Source organism: Lissotriton helveticus, chromosome 1_1 (assembly GCF_964261635.1).
Source record: "Lissotriton helveticus chromosome 1_1, aLisHel1.1, whole genome shotgun sequence".
NCBI lineage: Eukaryota > Metazoa > Chordata > Amphibia > Caudata > Salamandridae > Lissotriton > Lissotriton helveticus.
Window position 1 is genome coordinate 831,627,004 of NC_136057.1, and position 25,817 is coordinate 831,652,820.

At 46.1% G+C, this 25,817-nt stretch overlaps 1 protein-coding gene across 2 annotated transcripts in view; it reads right to left on the bottom strand.

The window, feature by feature from the left end:
* WASHC4 (WASH complex subunit 4) overlaps positions 1-25,817 on the bottom strand; it is a 1,268,393-nt gene that overhangs the window by 1,203,502 nt on the left and 39,074 nt on the right. For both annotated transcript variants that reach the window (XM_078674607.1, XM_078674599.1), the window contains exon 2: positions 23,484-23,623. In XM_078674607.1, the coding sequence (XP_078530733.1) occupies positions 23,484-23,623 (140 nt within the window). The remainder of the gene's footprint in view (positions 1-23,483; positions 23,624-25,817) is intronic.

Consider the following 25,817-nt stretch of genomic DNA (forward strand, 5'->3'; position numbering starts at 1 on the left):
CTGAGCCTCTTGCATGCGCCCTAAGGGAATACCACAGGGTCAGGGGGATTAGTTTCCCTAAATATAACCTCATCATGTCAGCCCACGCAGACAATACGCTTCTTTATATCAGCGATCCGGGGTCCAATTTGTCCCCGGTTCTTGATGAGGTGGTGCGGTATGGTGAACTTTCTGGTCTCAAGATTAATTGGGCTAAGTCGACCATCTTCCCCTTGTCTCCAGCCATGGTGCCCATTGAATGAGACTACCCCCTTCACTGGTCCTCAGACCTGGTACGTTATCTGGGCATACAGGAGTTCGTTCTCAGTGAAAACTATGGCAAATCGATTACTAGGCTCGAGGAGGATGTAGATCGATGGATCCGCCTGCCCCTGTCCTAATTGGAACGCATATCCCTTATGAAAATGGTGGTACTTCCCAGGTTTTTAGGTCTTGTCTAATTCCATCCCGTAAGGATGGTGGGCGAGATTTATAGTAAGGCTTCCGAAAAGTCTACCCAACTGCAGATAGCGTACAGTTCATGTGAGCCAGGCGCGTGCACAGGAATCCGCTCACCCTACCCCTGCCACAAAGCAAGACAAGACAAGAACATCAAAGCGACCGCGGCCGCTCTGATTCAATTTGCCACCAGCCACTTCACGCGCTCCGCAGGTCATAAACAGGACCATCTGCTCGTCAATCGGAATGCTGCCATTGTTGCCCAGCCCCCCTCCTAGCGCTGCCTTTCCTCTACCATTCTATGGTTTCCAATATGTCTTACTAAAACCTAGTTATCTATGCTGAAGGTTGTTTTTTTTAGGGGACTTGTTTGCATGTTTTGACGTGGCTGAGTGGGAAACAAATAGTTTCTCTTTTATTGCAGAAGCAACCTTTCAAATATGTGTTCCTGCTATCCACGCGAGTTAGAAATTACGTAAAACCTGCTATTTCTGTGAGAAGGGCGGTGGTTAGGCTTTGACTCTAGATTTCTTCTCCATGGTTTCTTACAACATCATTTAACAGTTTAACAGTAGCAGAGGGCAGCCAACCCATCTGGACTGCATCCGTGACCCCTTGCTTTCCCATAAAGATTACCCCTGTCTGCCCTTTAGGTTTTAGGGAAGGAGGACCGAACACACCACTGAGGATCATATTTCTGTGTTTGAAAATACGTGCTTTTTTGTTTTAAAGGAACCAGCTTTATTTCTCAAGAAACAAAGCATCGACAGCCTCCTCTGTTGTTTACAAATGTCCTCACGTTGAAGTGGAAAGACTCTGCCCGCCCTTCCCACTGCTGCCTCTTCCACATAAACACATAATAATTTTCTATTACTTCCATCCCAGAGCAATCTGCCAGTTTGTTCTCACTCGGGGAACCATAGCACACAACTAGGATTGAATTTCAGGCTTAATACAGTAAAACAAGGAATCCGTTTAATAATCCGTATAACCATCCCCCCACCACCACCACCCTGACCATAGGACTAATAGTCGTTGGTCGTAACTAATCCCTAGCTGTCTAAAATTTTGTTTTTCTGACACTGTTCCTAATGGATTCAGCATGTCTTCATCTGTTAGGCTGCAGATGTAATGCTCCTACCACTCTACCGCCCTCACTCTACCACTCTACCGCCCTCACTCACTCTACCGCCCTCACTCACTCTACCGCCCTCACTCACTCTACCGCCCTCACTCACTCTACCGCCCTCACTCACTCTACCGCCCTCACTCACTCTACCGACCTCACTCACTCTACCGACCTCACTCACTCTACCGACCTCACTCACTCTATCGCCCTCACTCACTCTATCGCCCTCACTCACTCTATCGCCCTCACTCTATCGCCCTCACTCACTCTATCGCCCTCTCTATCTATCGCCCTCTCTATCTATCGCCCTCACTCTATCGCCCTCACTCTATCGCCCTCCCTCACTCTCCCTCCCTCAATCTATCTATCGCCCTCCCTCGCTCTATCGCCCTCCCTCTATCTATCTATCGCCCTCCCTCTATCTATCTACCGCCCTCACTCTCTATTGCCCTCCCTCACTCTATCGCCCTCCCTCTTTCCCTCTATCTATTGCCCTCCCTCTATCTATCGCCCTCCCTCTATCGCCCTCCCTCTATCTAACGCCCTCCCTCTATCTATCGCACTCACTCTATCGCATCACCACAGCATCACTCAGCACCACCACAGCATCACTCAGGGGCACAGCAACATCACTATGCGCTACCACAGCATCACTGGACGCCACAGCATCACTCGTTGCCACCACAACATCACTCAGCGCCACCACAGCATCAATCTGTGCAACCATTCAACAACAACTGGTTCAAATATGTTCTCTCAATGTTTCAAGCTTTATTACAAATGTCACAAAAAGATGTTAATATTTAACTTCTGTTCTTGGATTTCGTCACAATAAAATACACTGAACATAATCTTCACAAAAGTTATTTACAAAAGTTTAAGCTATTGCCATTATAAATTACAATAACTTTTATTTAAGTATTAATTATTAAAAAAAATTAAAAGCCATTGTTATTTGTAATATCAATACATCTAAGTCACGTAAATACAACACATATTGCAATACAAATGTTATAGGTGTCACATTTGCAAAAGTTAAAACTATTGGAATTGTAAATGACAAAGCTATTAATTTAGCTATTTTCAAAACCAACACATAAATACAAAATTTGTCATTTACAATACCAATAGCTCAAACTTTCCTAATGCAAGACCTATCGCATTGCAAATGCTTGTTATTCTTGTTATTAAACATCCCGATTGTGCTCCCAGGGCAAATGTTCAAGATAATTTGTTCTCTTTTAGTGAGACTGACCTGGGCAAATGGGATATTCTCACATTGCCCTACTCTATGGGGTCCTGGGGGCCCCGGATTTAGAGTTATATTACAGAGTGGCACAAAGCTCACACGCATACCACTAGATTCATGACGGACTGGGCCTCGGTTGTTTCAGACTACCTCCAGGTGGTCTAGTATTCTGGACTCCGGAAACTGTACAACGCATTCCTGGCAGAACGTACTGGAGGCAGGCGGGCATGGTCCTGTATTCCCCCCTGACAACAATAGAGTGGTGTCACTGGTTGCCGGGTTGCGGGGATGGTGGTACATGCAGTGGTGGTACGTGCTCATGCAACAATTGATATCACCAAGATTGGCGACCAGTTGACTGAGCAAAACCAAAGGGGATGATGGCGGAGTGTTAAACATTGCAAGCACTCACCCCCAGTCAACTGATCTGGGTTTAATCCATCATCATTCTTTAGCTCACTCCGCCACCCCAGTTCAGACATGGCCATATGCAAATCAATTTGACCCGGTGCCTCATGAGGGCTGAGACGCGGGTGGCTGAGATTGAGATCGAGAGGCATGACTACACGCCACTTGCTTGGTTTCATTTTCACAGAGTGAGACATGCTCTACGCGAAGTACTAGGTGATGATATGTTGGAGCCACCTGAGTTAGAACCTTTTTCTCTTACGTTCTGCGAACCACCTCCCCCAGAAAGATCGTTTCTATTATTTATGACATGACAAAAGACTATAGAAGAAACCACTTCCCTATGGCTAGATTGGAATGGAAGAATGATTTGGGGGTGGCTCTTGGCGACACTACGTGGCGGCACTGTTGTGAGGTTACACATCATGTCTCCCTGTACAGAAGGCATCGCCGTAGCCACTATAAATTTCTCAACAGAGTTTACAATATACCGGAGAGGTTGTTTCACTATGGCCTGCGGGACACTGTGGACTGTGAGCTTTGCAGAGCTGGTTCGGCCTGGTTCTTGCACATTGTCTGGTCATGTCCAGAGATTGCGAAGTACTGGGAGCAGATATTTCAAACATTGAGTGAAATCACAGGCCTCTCACTACGATTGGACCCGCTACCGGCCTTACTGGGGTACACTGGACAATTGCAGAAAGAGATGCGCCGGTTAATAGACATGGGGTTGTTGCTTGCTAAGCGTAGAATTGCGATGCTCTGGCCATGTGGACCGGCGCCGTCAGTAGAAGACTAGTCCAAAGATGTGGTGTATTGTAACACAGAATCTGAACTGTATAATGACCTATTGCCTCCCCAGAGCCGTCCTAAGAGCTTCTGGGGTCTCTACCAGCAGTATCTGGTTGGGAACAAAATGAGAGAGACTGAAGGCAATGGCCCTGCTTAACCTTGTTAATCTGGCATGATATGATGGGTTGTCTCTTGCCTGGTGGGATGCTGTATGATGTAGTGCTATTAATGTCCAATGTTATGCCGGTTGAGGATCATGTACGTATGGCCACTGGTCAGCACAGCCATTATCAGCTAGATTCATCATTATCCCGTTTTGCGAGTCCTTAATTGCGATTCATAAGGAATCGCTATTAAGGACTTGCAAAACGGGATTCATGTAGGAATTGCAAAAAATATTGCGATTCCTACATCTTCCTTATTTGCGATTAGCAAATTGCTAATCGCAAATAAGGAATAACTCCTTGAATGGGGAGTTATTCCTTATTTGCGATTAGCAATTAGCTAATCGCAAATAAGGATGCGATTTCAAGGGTGCCAGGGGTGTCCAAAGGACACCCTGTAGCAGCCCTGAAAAGCAAATGTAGCCAGATGTTGCGCACACACATGTCCAAAGGACATGTGTGTGTGTAACATACCACTCAGAAAAAAGCACTAAAGTGCATTTTTCTGACTTTTCGCTATTTACCACGAAGTCTGACTTCGTGGTAAATAGCGGCCAGAAATAGCGAATTCGCAAATAGAAAAAGGTTGATGAATTGCATTTAAGGAATCTCAAATAGAGATTCCTTAAATGCAATTCCTCGCAAATATGCGATTTCGCAATTAGCGATTTTTGCATTTGGGTTGATGAATCCCAAATGCAAAAATTGCACTCGCAAAGGGCCAGATTCTCAGAATCAGGCCCTTTGCGAGCCTTTTTCGGCTTGATGAATCTAGCTGTATGTCCCTAGAAGTGCTAATATATTCTTGTGTCACTAGATCTGTCGACGCTCTGTAGCAGCTCATGATTTTGTACACTGTGTGATGTTAATGTGCCACTGTAACTGTTTTCTTTTTTTTCACTAAACATTTATTTTAAAAAATTAAAAAGTTATTTTTTATTGCGGTTACCAATAGGCCAGAGGAGGTCGAGTACTTTAAATGAACCCCATGCTTGTTTAGTGGGGTTTCTGTTGGGGTGGCATCCCTACCTAGCAACAGTGCGGGTCTTAGGCAAATTAAGGGCCCTTTTTTTTTAACCAATTTGGTGGTCTGGTGCAGGCTCGTTAGGGCCTTCTAACTTGTATTCAGCCCCACTGCACTGCTCGGGCTGGCCCAGGCTTTTAAAACTTTGAATTTTCTAGAGGCTGTGGTCCCATTATCTTGAGTCCTTGACTCTCCTTAATTGCTAGTTTTCCTAGTGCCTTAATTTTTCTGCCATGCAGGCAGCAGAAAACGAGTATGTGGAGGAAGAGGAGATCTCTCCCTATGGATGATGATTTTTTGGAGGCTGTAGTCACCTCCATACAGCATACTATCTCACAGGCTTTGGCACCAATTGAACGTAAAATTGAGCAGCTGGCACAGGAACAGCAGAAAAAGGTATCACGTCAAGCCCCTAAGCATCCTGCGGACCATGGCATTTTCAAGGAAACTTTTGAGTGCCTAAAAAAGGCCTTCTTGCAAGCACAAACAGATTCCTCCATTCCAGGCCCTTTTGGGGACAACAACTCCCCAGATGAGACCCAGACCCAGCCCCTTCCAGGCCTTGATGGCCATCAGTGGACGACGTCCCAACCCCTAGAACTGCAGCTGTCCCAGAGTCCCTGACTTCGGATAGGTTAGACCCGAATGATCTCCTTCATCCCAGGTCTTCTGTGTGTTCTCCCAACAAGAAAGTGGCAGTGAGGCTGCGTATGCCACTGGATAAAGATGTTCGAGCCCGCTTACGGGCAGAGTGTCCCAGACAGTTTCTAGAGGGCTAGGTGGCCCTTACTACAGAGATTGACAAGCGTATTGTGACATTTCTGGCAAAATATATTTGAGACCCCAAGAAAGGTATTGTTCGCTCATGGCGGTCATGCCAAGATAAGCTACTGGATTTGGTGGCGCCAATCACAAAGATGTTAGACATGGCTGAAGAAGCCAAACAGTCTGGCGAATTCACATCTCCGCTCTGTTTGGATGGGCTCAAAGAGTGATGGTTTTGTTGGACAATATGAATTGTGCGCTCTCTGTGGAGAGGTGCCATTTCCTTCTGATTAAGGTGGATCCAAAACTGGGAAATTTGGCAGCTTCACAGGTGGGTTCCTCTGCCCAGGGAGGATTGTTCGGGACCACTTTATTGGGGAGTTAGGAAAACTTGCTGCCACCTTCGATTCTTTAGATAAGGCACAGGCATCAATTAGGTTTTGGGGCTTGTTCGGCCACTTTGTGTCTAATGCCTCACAAAATGGTCAAGGCACAATACCAAGACTCAACACGATTTAGCAAATGTTACCCCTCCCAAAACCACCGGCGAATGTAGGCAGGGGGAATGGATGTGGACGCGCCCAAGGGACTACCCAAGGTAAGGACTCTTCATTCCTCCCAACTAAAAGTGGGAGGAAGTTTGGTCTTTCACGCGGTCCGCGGTTGGAGTTTCGCTCCCTTTCAGTTTGTTCATCCTCGTCCTCTGCTTTTTACAGAGGGTTAAGCTGCCCTAGTGTATCTGGACGTAGCAGACTTGTTAAAAAAGGAGCGATCGCACCCTCTGCTCTTCATCATTCCTGATTTGTCAGCAACATCTTCCTGCTGGAAAAAAGAGATTAGGTCAGCATCTAGTACTCAATCTCAAAGAGGTTAACAAATGGCTTGCTTATTGACATTTAAAAATCTTTTGAGGGATCTTTTGCTTCTAAAGGATTGGCTGGATCGTTTAGACTTCAAAGATGCCTAGCTGCTTGTACTTATTTTCCTACCTCATTGCATGTTTCTACAGTTCTGTTGGGGTCAACAGATCTTCAAGGTTCGGAAGTTACCCTTCGGCCTGTCATCCGCCCCTGGGTTTCACCAAGGTTCTCAAACCAGTTGTGGAGTATCTCCAAGCCAGGGGCATTCACTTGATCGTTTATTTCGATAATCTTCTGCTGATGGATCAGTGCCCGAAGGTGCTGTCAGCTCAGCTTCAGATAACGGTGGATAAGCTGGAACATCTGAGTTCTGTAAGAAGAAATACCTTCTGGTCCCGGCTCAGCAGACAACCTTTCTGGGTTTTGTAACCAATTCCCAAGACTCTACTATCAGTCTTTCAGCCAAGGAGATGGCGAGAATTCACCACGAAATCATGAAAACTATAGCCAGGACGCACACGCCCCTTAGGCAGTTGGTCCATTTAATAGGGCTGTTAGCATCTTCCATTCAAGCAATCTTCCCAGGTCCTCTCCACTACAAGAAGCTGCAAAGGTAGAAAGCACATCACCTTCAGGAGGGTGCGTCTTATACGGCAATGTTTCTGATTACGACAGCGGCCAGGAAGGAGATACAGTGGTGGCTAAATCACATGGAGGCCTGGAATGGAAGGGTCATCTTTGGTTCCAGTCAAGACATTGTGATTGAGTTCAACGCCAGTAGAAGTGGCAAGGGGACAGTTGTGGTGGGCTGTCACAGGAGGAAAGTGGTTGCCCGAGGGACATTCGTTTCACATCAACTATCTGGAGCTTCTGGCGGGCTCATTCTCAGTCCGCTGTTGGATGTAGGGCAAAGTGAGTTGTCCCATACAGCTGAAAATGGACATGCAGTGCGATATATCAATCGCCAGAGGGGTCCAACGTCCAGGATGTTAGCGGTACTGGCAAAGGGCTTTTGAAGCTAGTTCATGGAACGCAATATCTCAGTGACGACAGGGTACCTTCAGGGAAAGTCCAACAAGGTGGTCGAATGGCATTCCCACCATCTGAAGGACTTCAATGTGTGGTGGCTTCATCCAGAAGTGTTCCAAGTTCTCCAAAGAGTATGGGGCTGTTCTCGGTGGGCCTCTTTGCTTCTCGTCTCCATTGTCAAGTGGATCGGTTCTTCAGTTGGAGGTCTGATTCGATAGCAGAGGCGACGGATTCCTTCCTTCAGGACTGGAGTGCAGAGGAGGGGCACACGTTTACCCCCATCTCGATGCAGATGCAAGTGGCCGCATAAATCAGACGACAACAAGCAAACCTGGTAATAGTCACGCCAATTTGGAGATCTTAAGTATGATTTCCAGTGATAACTGAACTTTCTTGGGATTCTCCAATCGTCTACACCAGACGCAAGACATTCCCGAGAACCCGTTGGGGAACCCTCATTATTTGGTACTGGAGGAGAACCTTCCACTCATGGCCTAGAGAATTACAGGGCTAGGTGGAAAGTCAGAGGGCTTTTGGAAACGGATCAGGATCTTCAGTCAAAAGACTGGGCGGATGGCACAAATAAAAGATACAAGTCTGCATAGGGCAGATGGGTACGTTGGTGTCTGCAAAGGGCTGCTGATCCCATTGGCAGCAGGAGTAGTTTCTATCTTGAATTTTCTATCATGGTTAGTCAGTGATGGTATGGCTCAGTTTTCCAGATGGAGGAACATCCATTGATCAGGGAATTGATGAGGGGGTTGAGGCTGTCGATTCCTCCTGCTCCGCACTATTCCTCCCTGTGGGATGTGAATTTGGTCCTCAATTCGTTTTGCTCTTGGCTGAGCAAAAAATATCTATCAAGGAAACAGCTGTCTGCTAAACTGTCTATCTTGCTGCGTTTACTTTCCTGCAAAAGGGTGTCGGATGTTGGGCCCTGGATGTTACAGGTAGGATTTTCACTGCTGAAGGGGTTACTTTCTATATTAAAAGACATACAAGATATAATCTGTTTCGTACCAATGTTTGTGGAAGTTCAAAGTTGTGTGTGGTCTGCTGTCTTGAAGCTTATGAGGCATTGACAGAGGACGCGAGTCCAGCATGAGAACAACTCCTGATTGCTTTGCATAAGCCGTTCAATGCGGTGTCTTCTCTTACCATAGCTCGATGGATAAGATATGTCATGCAAGTGGCAGGTGTTGACACGTCAATTTTTGGAGCACACTTGGCAAGAGGTGCTATGGCTTCCAAAGCTTTTTCATTGGAGTCTCGCCTCGAGGACATAGTGCATGTGGCCAATTAGTAGTCAGATTCCACGTTTAAGACATTCTGTTTTAAGCCAGTAGTCGACATGGCTACCGTAGTTGTAAGTAAGAATGGTGGTCCAGACATAGACTATGGAATGGAATGGAAAGGTATTTGTAAAGCGCATGGCTACCATGAGGCCTCGAGCGCTAATGAACTGATCTGTAGATGCATACTTTAACTGGATGGAAATAGCTGTGTTTTCAGCCGCTTACGGAAGGCCAGATGGTTTTCCTCCAGACGAATCTGATCTGGAAGGGTGTTCCATCTTTTGGAGGCAACATATGAGAATCGCGGTCCTCCACTTCTGGTTTTGCAAATTCTCTGAATGGTTGCCAGGCGTTTGTTTCCAGATCGAAGTGCTCTGTTGGGGTGATACGGGACAATGATTGACTGAAGTATTTGAGGGGAATTTGAGGTCATAATCTTGTGGGTGACACAGAGGGCCTTAAATTGTATCCTCCCTGCAATGGGCAGCCAGTTGAGTGAGGCTATAGGTCCTTGGGCAGATTCTCTGCGGGGAATGCCTAGGAGCAGTCTAGCTGCACAGTTCTGCACTGCTTGAAGTCTCCTTATAGTGGATTTTGGAGATTCCATATAGAGAGCATTAGCGTAATCCAAGCGGGAGAGAATCAACGCTTGGACCACTAGTTTTTTTGTCTCCCTAGATAAAACTGGAAAAACTTTCCTCATCATTTTTAGAAGTCCAATGCAGCAGCTTGCCAATTTCGGTGCGTGGACTTTCATATTTAGTTTGTTATCCAGCCAGACTCCCAGACTTTTTATTGTATCTTTGGGGAGAGGAGCGTTTCCTAAACAATTAGGCCACAAGGCAGTGGATCCCTCTGGGAGAGGTTTACCCAAAAGCATTAGTTCAGTTTTTGCTCCATTCAGTTGGAGGAAGGAACCTTCCATCCAAGCTGAGATTGTTTTAAGACAATTGGGTAGATTGTAGGAGTTTTGTCCTGGTTGGCTGAGGGATACTATCAATTGGGTATCTGGGAGAGGTTTACCCAAAAGCATTAGTTCAGTTTTTGCTCCATTCCGTTGGAGGAAGGAACCTTCCATCCAAGCTGAGATTGTTTTAAGACAATTGGGTAGATTGTAGGAGTTTTGTCCTGGTTGGCTGAGGGATACTATCAATTGGGTATCGTCAGCATGGGTGACGATTTGGACTCCAAATGGTTCAACTATTTTTGCCAAAGCGCTCATATAAATATTAAAAAGGGTGGGGCTCAAGGATGAGCCCTGTGGCACCCCGCAACTCAGAGGCATGCTCTTGGAGGTACAATTCTCCTTGAATACTTGAAATGACCGCCCTTCTAGGAAGGATTGTAGCCATCTCAGTGCCACCCCCGATACTCCTGCCTCTCTGATCCTGGAGATAAGCAGATGATGGTTCACGGTATCGAAGGCTGCACTCAGATCTAGGAGGAGAATGGCGGCAGATCCTCCGGAGTCCATGATTTTTCTGGCTTCCTCGGTGACAGCGATCAGGGCTGTCTCTGTGCCCTGCTGGGGTCTAAAGCCTGTTTGTGTAGGGTGCAGGCAATCATTGTCTTCAAGATATGTAGAGAGTATAGCATTCACATGTTTCTCTGTGATTTAGGCAATTCCAAGCAGCAAAGAGATAGGGGCGATAGTTAGAAAGGACCTCTGGGTCGGCTCCTGCTTTTTTTAATATATATATATATTTTTTTTTTTTTAAAACCTTTATTATATCGTTCAACACAAAATACAGAAGCAGCCCTGCATCGACAGGGGCCGGTCACCACATGTATGCAGAACGTATCAGGAAATCCAATAACACAGCTCTTCAGCCGACAACCCATGGGTCCGGCAGCGGTAGAGGATAGACGATGTATTGAAAACATTTCGAGAGCAAGGATATGCCTAAGGTTTCATTTTATATTTAACCCCCCCCCCCCAAAAAACAAGATAAAGAAGAAGATACAGGATATCCGGAGCTACACACTGGAGGTATAAAAATGCGGGTAGGCGTTAGAAGGCAGTCATGGATCAAGATAGACCAACAGTAAAAATGCAAGCGCCAGTATGTTCACTAAGGGAGAAGAACAAAGCTACCTATCTATCATCATAACCACCCACCCCAAACCCCGCCCACTCATATGCTGCAGGATGAGATCGAAAGTATCGCTACCGGACCCTGCGAGAAAAAAGGAGAGGGGCCATAGAACACAACAAAGGCAAAATAACAAACCCCCCCGCACCCCCCACCCTGCACCCCTGCAATGGCTACGGCCTACCCCACTAGCAGCGTGCCTGTCGCCCAGAGGAATACCTTAAAGAGAGAGAAAGAGAAGAAAGAAGGGGCCATAGAACAAAACAAAGGCAAAATAACAAACCCCCCCCCCCACCACCCTGCACCCCTGCGATGGCTACGGCCTAACCCACTAGCAGCGTGCCTGTCGCCCAGAAACGTCCCTAAAAGAGAGAAGGAAAGAAGCGGAGGAGGAGAGACAAAAAAAAAAAAACACTCCCGGATTCCCTTACCCTCCACCAGACGCAACCACCCGGAAACAAGTGCAAAATAAATGTAGCGAGATGGACAATCAATCCGGGAAGTACGAAATATACCACCCGACTCCCGCATGTCACAGGTCACAATCCCAGCAGCAGATTAAATTATTTTCACGTATCCTAAAAAGTCCCACAAGTTAACCCTGGCCAGTACGAATGTCCACTGGAGCACTTATAACCCAGGCCACTGCAACAATGAGAGAGGTAAAGTTTCCATGAAAGTTCAAGTCAGTATGAGCAAGCCAAATAAAGGATAAAAGTTCACGATCTCCACAGAGCAAGCGAGGAAAAGCGTGGAAGGATGATACAACTTTCCAATAGCCACAGGTGGTCTTGTTAAGGCAGTCAAAGTTGTCCATAGTGATATTCAGCGAGATAGGGTTCAAGCAAGGGACGCTGACAATGTCCACGGGCGCGCGATCTGTCTCATAGGAATCAGCAGCGCGAAAGGGATCCGGCGTCTGCACAGGGACCTCGAAGTTGGATACACGATGTTCCACTGGTGGCACCGCTGGCTGCGATGATGGCAAAAAGCCGCTGTCCGGTCTCCGGCAAAGATCATCCATTGTTACCGACAGTGCCCGGTAGTTGACGATGATCTGTGAGTGGAGCGCTCTAATGGCCGCCATTACGGCGCGCAGCGATGGTGTGTCTTTCGTCCCCTCCATCTCCTCTCGTAAGCAACAGATCAGGTTGCAGACCCCGGAGGCCGGCTACTCCGGGGAAGCAGGCAAATCTGGAGCGGACACCAACCACGGGCGCTCTCACCTCACAATTTTGCACCTTCGCCGCTGGTCGGGGCTCCCGTCCGCACCCCCCCCGACAAGCTTACTATGTCTCCGGGCGTCGGATACAGGGCCGCAGCAAACGATGTGTCACGCCGTGGCGTGTGCGTTGCAGGCAGGATACAAAATCGCCGTTTAAAACAGGTAGATTATGTCCCCGTTCGGGAGACCGGACAAAGCCCAAGGTTCACAGCCGATGTTGTTCAATTCCAGCCCGGATGGGTTAGAAATCGAGGCCCCGGCTTCCACTCCCAGGTAGGCCGAAAATGAAACACGGCGTATCTCCGTCATCCGGTGTGTTAAAAAGTTCGGGATTGCGCCTTCAGAGTCAGTCACTCCTCATATATACGGGAGTCCGGTTGGAAAACAGGATAACTTGCAGGATATACGAGCTGCTGGCGGAGGTCTGCGGAGCCGGGAGCTTATGCGGCCATCTTGCTTGCTAGCGTAGCTCCTCTCCTTTTTTAATATATTAACTAATATTAATATAAAATGTCCTAGGTAGTGTAACGGAAAGTTTCAAACCTATTAAGGACATGGAGGCGGAGATTATTCCCACCCAAGCAAAGAAGCTGATCCCTCCCCGGTGTCTTTTATAGTGATGGGAGCTTTATGAGTTATAGTAAGGATAACTATGTTTGCAATTCTTGAAGGTGATTTTAACAGTTATTGTTGCCATGTATGATGTTATTTGCTTATCAGGCATGGTCTAGTGGAATTGTTTCTCACATGCTTGGTCTGAGTTTTAGGAGTAAGGTGAGAGGATTTTACAAGTGTGGTTTTATGTTTTAGGGAATGCTGAATCCAAACAGGACTGAGCCAACGTAGAAAGCATTCTTAATTTAGATGGACTATGTTGATGGGACTGTTTAATGATAGGTTCCGATGTTTTTTCTTGAACTCGTGTTTTTCTGGGAAATAGAGTTTGTTTATTAAATGGCTGCTGTTTGGAATAAAGTGTCCTTAATAGACTTGAAACTTTCCACTACACTAGCTAGGGAATTTTATATTTGATACTGTACAGCTAGAAATCTGCTATCATAGTGTTGGGAAAGTTTGATTTGGGAGGTCCCAATTTACAACTGCTAAGATTATTTTACACACACAACCACCAGAGTCCTGGTAGGCTAAATATGTTCGGTCCCATTTCAGGTACTCAGAAGAACACGCCATGGAAAGGATGCGTGTTATCTCCCTTATTATTCACACTGGCAATGGAACTTGTAGCCATCAAATTGGACATGGTGTGACAAGACGGGTGCCTGTTAGCAGACAACCCTATACAAATTTGGTGAGGTATCCAGCCTGCAGGTCAACTGTTCTAAAACAGGTCTGTTTCCGATTAAACGCTAAGGTATGGCTCAACAAATAGATATGGGAGTTGCATCAAATAGGAGAGTGCCTCCTTCATTTCTTGTAAGCTATAATCTATCACAAAGAAAAGGAACTCGTAGATGGGAATCTGATATGGGCTGTATCCTAGCTGAGGTAGCATATAACGTTTTGGAAAACTCTCCCACTATTCAGATAGCCTTCTCTAAAATGCATTCTCTAAAATGGTAATGCTATCCTACCTATTGGACTACTTTGCAAATCTTCCATTATTACTCCTGAGAAAGTTTTCCCGGCACATAAATATGATGCTGCTGGACCGAATAGGAAAAATGGCCAATGAAGTGGCACTTGCCAAGTTACAACTCCCAGTAGATCAGGGATGTTTAGGTGCCCAAAACTTTCATTATTATTACATAGTGGGGCAGCTCCAATGGGCTCACCACCAGCACGTTGTCCTCTCGCTAGAAAAAAGTGCACCACTCAAGTTCCTTTCCAAACTGTGCTCCTACACAAAGTCTTTTTATTGGGCATGAGGAATAGGCATGGTCTACCACAACTGTTGCGAATAGCCCAGAGATGTAATTGAAGATAAGACAAATAACTCTGTATACCACTGTTTCACCCAAATCATAAGGACACCTCACAACAAGAGAGCTGAAGCAGGCTTTATGATGCTGAGCGGCCTGTTCCTAGAATGCCATCTGCTCATGCTTGAATCCCTAATGGAAGAGTTTGGTAAACACAGAGGCCAGTTTGTAACATACAGAATAATTATAACAGACTCGGACATACTAGAATATCTCATGTGATAAGCCCTTTATGCATCATAGTACATAGAAGTTGAAGGCGGAACAGTTGGCTACAAAAGGCTATTCAAATTCACACAAAAAGGCCCAAACACGAATTAAGGAATAATTGGGAGACAGAAATAGGATGAATGTTGAATAATACAGAGTGAAACAAAGCTACAGCTTATCCGATATGGGATCCTGGAATGCAAAATTCAATTCCATTATTTAAAGGCAAACAAAATGTTTCCCAAAGCCAACACTACAAGCACTAAAAGCCCACATTCAATATCTACAGTGGGTTTCAAAACACATTTGGTATTCCTCACCCTTCGGAAAATATTGGTCAAACATCAAAGATAAATTGACAAAAATGACTACATGACAACTGACAATAGGGGAAATCAGGGAATGCTGTTTTCTGGATATGTTCAATGCTTAATAGGAGCTGCTGGTTGCCACTGGGGGCCACCAGCACTTATTTTTGGGGACCATCACCTATTTTCTGTATCAGATATTTACCCAGGATGAGAGAGGGAAAACTACACGCATTGGAAAGACGGAGGAAGAGAAAAACTGGAGAACCGTCACAAAGGAAGAAAGCAAGAACCTGCAAGAGTGAAATAAACGGGCAGCAAGTGTCTTGTAGTGGATTAAAGAGGCATGATATACATGACTACCAGCCTTGGTATTCAGCTAGTTGATGTTTAACTGGGCAGGCTGTGGGCTTCCGAGCAGAGATTTTGGGTACCGGCACTCTTTCGTTAACAAATTAAGCACTGGATTTGTTCAACAGTGCATAGAGCAGTAGCCACATTTCTTTATCAAGCTCTCCTATTAGCAAAATGCACAATCACAATGCAATGTAAACCAACACTGCCCCAACATCTAACACATGGTTTAGATCAGTGCTTAATTTGTAAGGAAAATCTGTGACAGGGCCCTCGTCAGGGTGTCACTGAAGCTTGCACCACACAGGGTCACTGCCCCAGCTGCCAATTACAATACATGCACAACAAATAACCACCACACTGCTACAAGTGTGACAATTCAGACTATTTGAGGCACACAAAGCTATAATTATTAAACAACTGTTGTGCTTCTCATTTCTTAATTACAAAAACAGCGCCACACTGTGGCAGCTGTCAGCGCAGGTGTTGACAATTAAGTGCTGGTGCAGAGCAATGGAAACCACCGGCTCAAATTAAGCACTGGTTTAGAGTCACGCTAAAGCGGGCCGAAGATGAAAGCTAAACTATGTTATGTCTTGTCAATTTAAAAAACCTTTAATCACCCATGAGGGGTTTCGGCAGCTGGCTCCTAGGAGAGATTTTTCATAGAACTAAGTCTTCAGCTTCTTACAGAACTCATGAAGCGATGAGGAGGATCTGATGTGATGTGGGAGGTTGTTCATGTTTTGGAGGATATTACGACGAAAAGGTCCACTGCATGGTAAGAGACATGTTCCCTTGCCCTGAGTGTCCAACTGTACGGTTGTCTGAATCCCATATGCCTATTTTTTTTGTCACAGGTGATCACGGATCATGCGTGTGCACCATGAAATAGGCCTGTCTCAAGGATTACAGATGGGGAGTGGCGCCCAAAGCATTACTCCAATAGTGGTGGAAGGATACTGCCTCTGCCAGGAGTTAAGCAGCTTAAGCACGGTGGAGACAGCACACCATCTAGTGATCAAAAATAGTGACCAGGACCCTTTTAGCCTGTGTAATTGGGAGAGGCCTACATGCTCACTCACCTTTTTAAACGGTACACTGCTGTGTGCTTAACTCACTCTTGGCCTACATCAAATAAATGTGTGGTACTGCATAGCGCAGGGGTACCGATTCTGTGCTAGATGTATGTGTGCCTGAGATGGCTATAGCACAGGGATAGCACTATAAGGTGTAGTGCATGTGTTGATAGTACAAGTACTGTGCTATGCAGTGCATGCCCAGGGACAACATGTGCTGGCTGTATGTTTGCTTCCATGCAATACAATACTCAAAGGGTGTAGAGTTATGCAGCACACATAGTGGGTATGTGTACTGACAATGTGTGTGTTTTGAAATAACATACCTGGTTAAAGTAGTTAGAAAAGCTTCAGTGCTGAATGCATGTACATGTGAGGGTACAATGCATAGAGGTATTAGTGCTGTACAAAAGTATAAATGTACACTGAGTGAGTGTGCCTGCAACTGTACAGTGTATGGAGGACCCTGTGTTCCGTTTTGGAAAACCCAGGCCTGCCTGGTAATGACAGGAGGAGGAGAGGAATTCCCTCGGATACATTTGTGTATTGCTGAATTCCTGTGAGCTGGAGAAAAGGAACAGACTTCCTTCACATCGTAAAAGGCTGCTCTTTGATTCAGAGATAGATCACCATGAAGGGGTCTGAACACATCTCAGGAAAGGGAATAGGACACATTACAACACCCGCGTTTACAATGTACTCCATTACAACGCGGTCATTACAACGACGGCGTTGTTACGACGCATACCATTACAATGCAAATCATTGCAACGACTTGCTGTAGGGTGGGCGCTGGAGTTTGGAATAGTATAATTTACTATTGCAAATACAGTCTTTGCAACAGTAGGGAAGTTGTTGGATTTTAAATCTAACACTGTAGGAAACTAGGATCTGCTTCTTATGGTTACACCCACTTTTTGCTAAATGTAATACTGTTTTTGACTAGTCAGACAGAGATTCTGCTAATCAGGACCCCACTCTGTCAGCTTTCTCCCTAAACTGTTATGATATATACTTAGGTACACTCCAAATAATATATTAGGGTACCCTTGTCAACCCCTAGTATATGATACACATGTACCCAGAACATAGGTACCCCAGAGGCCTCCCATGGGCTGAAGCATGTATTATGCCACCCATGAGAGGCCAGGCAAAATGGAACTACAGGTCTGTCATTGCAGCCTGTGTAAGTTGGTGCATGCACCACTTACTTAAGATATAGGTTTACTATATCTAAGGGTCACTGCACTTAAAACCTATAAGTCACCCCTATAGCAGGCCTTTACAATCCTGAAGGCAGGGGGTTTGGTTCTAAGTGAGAGGTTGCCACTGCATGAGCAGAACTCCCCTGCAGCCTATGGAGTCCATTCTCCCGGGTAGTCAGAAAAGCAGCCATTTACGACATATAGAGTGGCATTATGCGACCGCATGATGACCAATTCTAAAACGGCTTAAACAAACCTGATCGTGTTTGGTGTCAAACATGTTGGAATCATACCCCCACACCGGTAACCAGTAAACAAGCTGCTTAACATTCCTTCAGGACTAAGCCTGAAGGCTGCTCTCCACAGCTACCACTTGGAAAGCTTTCTAAGGTTATCTTTGTCCTCTTCAATCACCATAAGGGTTGTTTGGACTGGGGCAAGGAGCCCACTTTAATTAGTGGACAGCATATAGCAGACCAACTTCTCACAAACACCTTCTGCCCCTTACAGCAAGTCGTGATAACGACTTGCGTTGTAATGGAACGAAATGTAACATCGCGGTGTTGTAATGACTGCATTGTAATGGCATACGCTGTATCGACTTCATTGTAAACGAGGTTTACCCAGGAAAGGAGATGGGGCTGATAAGACAATCATTCAGAGTAGGACTGGAGGTTTGGGGTTAACTCTTTGATGCGCATATCATTGCACATCTAGGTGTACACTCAGGCCACTCCCATGAATTATTTTGTGGACAATCAGCTTCTGAGTCATGTCTGCTGTGGCAGTCCTCGTTCCTGAAGTGAATACTTCAAAAGAAGCAGAACCACAATATAAAACTTCAAAGATCCAGACCCTAAATTACGTTTGGTGTCTGGAAAAGGACTATAAGGGGAGGTTGAGTCCCCAAAACATGTGTCACCTGCCAATCAGCCAGACAGGCTGTGGGAGATGGGGTTGCTCTGCAAGACGTCTACCTATGACAAGGACTAGGGGTCAAGGCCTGCTAGTTTCCCTGCCAGGTGAGGGAACATCACCCAGGAACACCAAGTCCATCTGCCCAGGAGCACGGTCGCCGGCCTGCTTTCCAAGATCTGTGTGCACTGTAAGGAACTGTAGAGAGTTGGAGGAAGCGAGGTCCAGTGGGGAGCCCTGCCAAGAGGTATCCTTCAGAGAGGTATGAGGAGAGTGGCTGAATACCAATTGGGTTGTTGCCTGTGTGCAGGTACAGACCGGCCACTCCGTATGCCAGGAGAGGGCTACCGTGTTCTCAGTCATGTGAAGTGAACAGTGTGGGAAGGACTAGGTCTGCACCGCCACTCCACGTAAACCTGTATGCCAGAAGCGGGCACCCAGAGAGTCTGCGCCTCGATAGCGAGACACAAGGCACCTCCATATGCAAGAAGGGGCAGCCGGCATTGCTGTGGCCAACTGTTCAGGAAGTGCCTCATACAAAAAAGATTACTGTCATGAACAGCAGGTCTAGCCTGCCAACTGCACTCAACTGCTTCTCCGAGGATCACAGGACACCGATGAGGATAATGCATCCTCATCGTAGCATCAGTTGATGCCTGAAGAACTCCTCCGAACCTCTTTTTGCTAGAGGCAGCGCAACTTACCTTTTTTATCCACCAAGAGCAAGCTGCTCTGATTGCTGGAAACTGACCAGCAGTGCTGCTAAACAGGAAGAGCCTGTACCGTCGGGTGTGGCTGCGTCCATCGCGAGCGTCCAACTTCGCGATACAGGATCCAGACTTGTGAGGGCCGAAAGAAAGGGTACTCGCTGCTTAGCTTAACACTGTCACACCGCCGGAGCAGGTACGACCAACACTTAAGGGCCCCCAGGGATTCACTGCTGAACCTGCTGTGGTACCATGGACACTTTTGACTCAAAGCCGGAAGAGTTAAAAGGGCACCATTGAGTATGGCCTAATAGTTTGTATTCCTTTATGTGGCCTCCAGTGAATGTGGAATAACCCTGTGCACATTAAACGAAGGAGGGTGGAACAGCAATGAGCCTGAGATCTACTAGAGCCCCGACCTCAAGGGGGATTGTGTTATTGCCTTTAAATATTGCATCTCTTTGCATGTGTAGGATTAGAATTGAATACAGGTTTTTTTTTTTATAAAAGCAAGTAGTTGGCTGGGAATTTATTTACTGTTCGTACTGTCTGCGCTGTGAGTTATGAATCGTGTTCACTGACCTGTACCTACATCTCCACCAAGGGAGACTTGACTGCTCGACCACAGCTACCACTGAGAGTCAAGTGCAAAGGCAGTACTGGGCCCATTTGAGCAGGCCCAATAGCCGCAGCGTGCCCCATAGCCCTCTGAAAGGGGTTCTGACAGACGAGATATATGAGAAAGTGCGAGGTCTGGCTTTGTTTTTGTGTATGTGGGGCACATGTACTAGTGAGCGTCTGGCTGAGCGGGGAGGTCCTGGAAGTTGGTGAAAGTGTACGCAGCTGCTGAGGTCAGCGGGACTATGCTATGTAATGCTCTGTATGTTTATATAAGCTTGAACTAAGTGTGTTTGTGTAGGAGTCAGTGAAGTTCTTTGAGGTGTGGGGTGATGTGGGCGCGGAGAGGTAGGTTGAGGATAAGTCTTGCTGCAGCATATTGGATGGGTTAGAGCCTCTTTAGGAGCGGTGTGGTGATTCCTGCTTAGAGTGTTTTGCCGCAGTCAAGCCTGCTAGCTATCAGGGCCTGTGTGATCATTTTCCTAGAGTTCTCTGGTAGCTACTTGAAGATTTTTTGCAGAGTCCTCAGGATAGAGGTCACAGTATTTACTTTGGCTGTCATGTCAAGCTTGTTGTCTAGGGTGATTCCTAAGGTTCCAGTGTGGGCAGTAGTGGTGGGTGTGAGGCAGAGGTTTGCCAGCCACCAGGTGGAATCCCAAAGAGAGGTTTTTCTACCGAAGATCGCTCCTTCAGTTTTGTCCGAGTTGAGCTTGAAACAGTTGGATCTCATCAATGTAGCTACCAAGGTCATGCAGGTGAAAAAGTTGTTTTTGTCCCTGGGTCTTATCCGACGGGTGCAATCTGATGATGTTGGCCACTGGGGTCATGTAAATGTTAAACAGGGTTGGACTGAGAGATGATCCTAGGGGAACTCCATACATGAGGTTCTTGACGATGTTCAGGGTAGCATGCTGACTTTTTGAGTTCTTCCTGTGAGGAAGAAGCAGATACCATTTTGGGCAGGTCCATGGATGCCTGTTTTATGCAGCCTTCTGATCAGGGCAGAGATGGAGACCATGCCGATGAAAGGTAGAGCAGGATGACGGCTGCGGGTTTTTCTCAGTCGAGTATCATACTGATGTCGTCTATTCTGGCTATAAAGGCAGTCTTGGTGCTGTGATTAAGTCTGAAACCCGACTGTGTGGTGTCTAGGAATCGGCATGAGTTGAGGTAGCGGGCAAGTGGCTTGTTGAGGGCTTTCTCCATGACTAGGTAGAGTAGCAGAGCGATTGGGCAATAGTTTGGTAGGTGGGCGGGGTCTGCCGTAGGTTTCTTTAGAAGTGTGTTGTGGTGATGAAGGTGTTCAAGATGTGGGCAAGTTCTCTGCTGACTGGGGAGGTGCCCATGTTGTAAATGTGGTGGGGGCAGGGGTCTGTCGGTGGCCTGGATTGAAGGGGTCTCATGGTTCCCATTATGTTGGCCGTCTCTTCCGTGATGAATATTTTCAATGTAGTCAGGGTTTTTCCAAGGTTATTAGTGGGTAGGCTGAAGGGGTTTGGATGAGGGTAGAAATTGTTGTAAATGCCTTTGTTTTGTTGCTGTAAACTCCTAAAGGTTATCGCATAGTTCCTGCAATGGGCTGATGCGGATAGTGGTGGATGCTGATGTAGTGAAGACTTTGACAATAGCAAAGACTTCTTCCCAGCTACTGGAGCTGTTATCTATGAACTCTGCTAGGGCCCTCTTCTTGGTTTCTATGTTCTGCTGGTGGTAGCGTCCGACTGCTGCTTTATAAGTGCCATTGTCCATTTCTTTGTGGTTTGTTCTCAAACTTCTTTCCAGCTTGCAGTGTTGTTTGGTTGAGCGGAGTTCCTCCGTGTACCAGCTTAGCTGCTTCCGGGTTCTCTTTTGGTTGCGTTTACAGTGTGTCAGGAAATCAGCTCTTTCTGTGATCCACTCGCCGAGCTGTTTGATGTTGCTGTTTAGGTCATCAGTGGGGTTTGGATGGTTCATGCGCCTGGTGTGAATCCAGTTAGGTTTCAAAATGCTGCTCCAATTGTGTCTGGCAAGCTGGTGGTGGGTGGAATGTGTTTGGAAAGAGATGTTGAATTTGAAATGGACAATGGTGTGATCGACCTAGGTGAGAGACATGGTTCCAGTGATTTCAACATTATGGAATAACGCAAAGACAGGGTCGAAGGTGTGTCCAGCAAAGTAGTCAGAGGCTTCCTAGGCTTTCGAGGAGTGCAAAAGAGTTGGGTTTGTTTGATGTAGGTTTTGGAGTGGATGGGGGGGGGGGGGGGGCCTGGGGGCGATGAAATCTGCAGTGTTGTTGGAGAAAGGGGTTTGTGGTCCCAGAGGTCTATAGATGGTTCCATTCAGGGTGTAGGTTGCGGAGATTTACAGTTTGAAATGTAGGAACTCCATGAAGTAGGTTGTGTTCTCTGCGACGGTGGCGCCATTGATGGTTTCCTTGAAGATTATAGCGACTGATTTGCGCGGACAATCCTGTCCTGCGATCTTGTATCCTGCCGGGATGGCAATGGTGATGACGGGTGCCTACTCAGCATTGAGCCACTTTTTGGTAAAAAAGAGGAGGTCCAGGTCATCATTGTTCAGCATGTCCCAGATCTCAGCGGCATATTTGCTGAGTGAGCGGGTGTTGAGAACCATGCAAGATAATATATCGCATGGTGCAAAGATCTACGGGTGAAAGAGCGAAAGGTACAAGGCAAAAGGGCAAAGAATGAAAAAGGCAATAAAGTAAAACAAAACTAAATGACCAAAGAGTGACTGGCAAGAGTGGGAGGCAAAAGAGCAAAGAGAGAAGCAGAAGAGCCCAGAAGAGTCAAAAGTGAAACGATCAAAAGGGTACAAAGGGATAGTGACAAGTGAAAAAGACTGAAAAAGTCACAAAAGTGAAAAAAGCATTGTGTCAAAAGCAAAAACAGTGAAGAACAAAGAATGAAAAGCAAAAAGACAAAATAGGGCAAAAATCAGAAGGCACAGAGGCACGAGCGAGAGATAGTGGGAGTGAGAGCGGTAGAAAAGGCGGGAGCCTCATGTGCAGGAGGCAGATTCATGAGGGCCTTCACCGGTTGGAAGACTGGTCCAGGTAAGTCCAGGAAGGGCAGAGCCTGGGTACCTGCTTAAAACCCTGCACCGGAAAACTAGCCATAAATATTGGGAAAAGCCCAATAGGTAAAAATTGGGATGATTTGCTAAATGCTCTGAAGGAAACAGTCAAGGATGACATTAAACCACTACGACATCATCAAGCTAACTCTGTTGACTTACATGAGCTAAGATACTATATTGTTTTCCTCCTGAATACAAACCCCTCTCACTCTACTTGTTGCGTATGCTGTAACACCACTGGCATTCCATTATCACACCCAAAATGGACTACGGATTACCTCTGCACCTCTGAATGTACATAGCGGAGAGCTCTTCTATGTTAAGGTCAAATAGCTGGAATTGGTTATTCACGCAAACTTACAATGTATTACTCTGTACTACTTTACATCGCTTGCTTGCTTTTGTATTGTGTTCCAATTTAGCTTCTTTCCCCTACCGGCTTGTGTATCTTGTACCTACAACATAATTATAATTAGGAGAGACTAAGATCATCTTAACAGCTTATACACTACCATGACCTCTAAAATCTATAATATGTTTCTGAATAATGATCAAGTACATAACTATGCATGACTATGTAAACTGTATGCAAACAAACCTTCAAAGCAATTGGGTCAAGATTGAAATCCCAAACATCTCCGATGGAATCATCTAGGGCATTTTCAATTCTTCTTAGTTGAGAAGTGTATTCCTCAAGAAATTTTCCATACTGCTTAAGCTGAACTTCAGCATGGATTTCTAAAAATAAAACATTTATATATTTATTTTAAACAAAACCAGTTTGATAGAATGCAGTTTATAAAATAAATACTGTAGACTTTCTTTTAGCAATACGAAAATAATGACGTGCATTTAATGATGTGCACTGAAGATTCCCATTAAACATCAAAAACTACACTATTTGAGATAGATATATTCCATAAAATGTCCCTCTGGGTATAAAAATCAACCATACTCTTTAAGGATGCATATAGTAAATACTAAAATGCATATTTATTTGTTTAGCTTCTTTTAAGTACACAACATCTTTCACTTATGAAATGTGTTTGTCAGGTGTCAGTCTTATGTAATCTAATCATGAAACCTGATGTGCACTGACAAATTCTCCATATTTACAATTGTGGATACCGATAAGTTTTAAATGTAAATTTTAACTATCAAAATGGAACAACAAACGCATACTTTTTCATTTTTATTCATAATACTCCCAATACGATGTCTTTACTTTAAAAAAGAGAAAACTTAAGCTTTCGACTAGAACAGAGTAAGGCAAGTCCCTTTTTTAAATAATAAGGTTCACGAGCTGCCAGTTATCCCTAGAGGTAGCTCTTGTGTAATTTTGATCTTTTCAGGCATTAGCACACATAATAACCATGACCCTACAGTGAGGACCCCCTTTTTAGGTCTCGGCTATAACGCGCTTGAAAAGCGCGTTCTCGCCAGAGAACTATAGTAGGCGTCTCAGCAGTCTGAGAACGCCGAAGGGAGACAAGACCTGGCCGCGCGCAGCGTTTTCCCATAGGATAACGTTGTGCGCGCGGCCAGGTCTTGTCTCCACAGCTGCATGGCATACCGGATCGCGTCGCGCGCCTCTCTGGAATGCAGGGGGAGTCTGCAGAGAGGCGCACGGCAGTGATAACAGCTTTCCTAACTGGACCCCTGCTTCCTGTTGCACCTCTGTTTTTTTTTTCAATGTCGTTTGTCATCCTTGCTGCCTACAGCCCACACATCTTCGCTCAAGTTCGGCAACATCTCAAGCGCAAAGACGTCTCCAGAACCCCCTTACACTACAGCAGAACCGCAGCATACAGATCCCCGTCACAGCCGCATCACGCACTTCAACGCTCCGCCACAGACACCCGATAGCACACTTACACAGCAGCATACCCGTCGCCAGAGTGGGCAACAGAGCTCTCCACACAACTCACAGAGCCGAATGCACACCACAGTCCCTTAGCCGTGATACATTAACAGAGCCTCCTACCCGATATCACGAGCGCCGACACACGGCTACGCCCAGCACGTCCCCACAGACCTTAACACAACATCAGGCTCCAGTACCTGATGCCAACAGTCCCTACATCCGAGCCAAAACCCAACAGCTACATCACATGTCCATGAGCACAGCTCACCCCTCTCTACAGCCACATCTCATTCTTATAACCACCTCACGACTGCAACCATTTTATTCTCAGTCACGTCACCACATACCGACAGCAACATCACATCTACACCACACATCGTATCCCCCTGACACAGCACAACCCCACTGACCCCTATGCATTCGCAAAGAGCAATGCCAATAGCACTAACTTTAACAATACCGAGACCATTGCATTGTAAATGCTTGTTAATTAGTGACATAGAAGCCCAGAGATGTCACGGTGGTCTGGAGAGACACCCCTTTCATGAGTATGACTACCATCAACTTTTCAGATACCGTGAGACCAGCAGTGGTGGCAGTCTGTAATTGGTAGTAGTGGAACAGGCCTTTTTAGGTCTCTCCGAGTCAGCGCGCATGCGCTGCTTGGAGAGACATTTAGAAGCTGCTTTGGGAAGTGCCCCCAAAGTGGCGACCAGCTTGCTAGAACGCGCAACAGGCGCGTCATCGCGATCACTTTCGCTTTCACAGCAATCGTGATGACTTTCGTGGCCGATGCATGTTTCTATTGAACTTCCCGCCCCCAGCCCCCCTAGTCCCAAATTCATTCTACCAGGACGATTTCTCCACTGTGGTTCTGAAATGTTACTGCCTGCGTTTGTGAACAACCCACCAGCTTCCCGGAGGTCAGTCGCACCATGCATAGGTTAATGGGCGGTGCCAATTAACAATGACAAAACGTACCTTAGTGTCAAACATTTCTTTCAAAGCATCAGTGGCCTTGGCAGACCACGTGATTGTTAAATGCGGCCAATGATTAAGACTGCATGC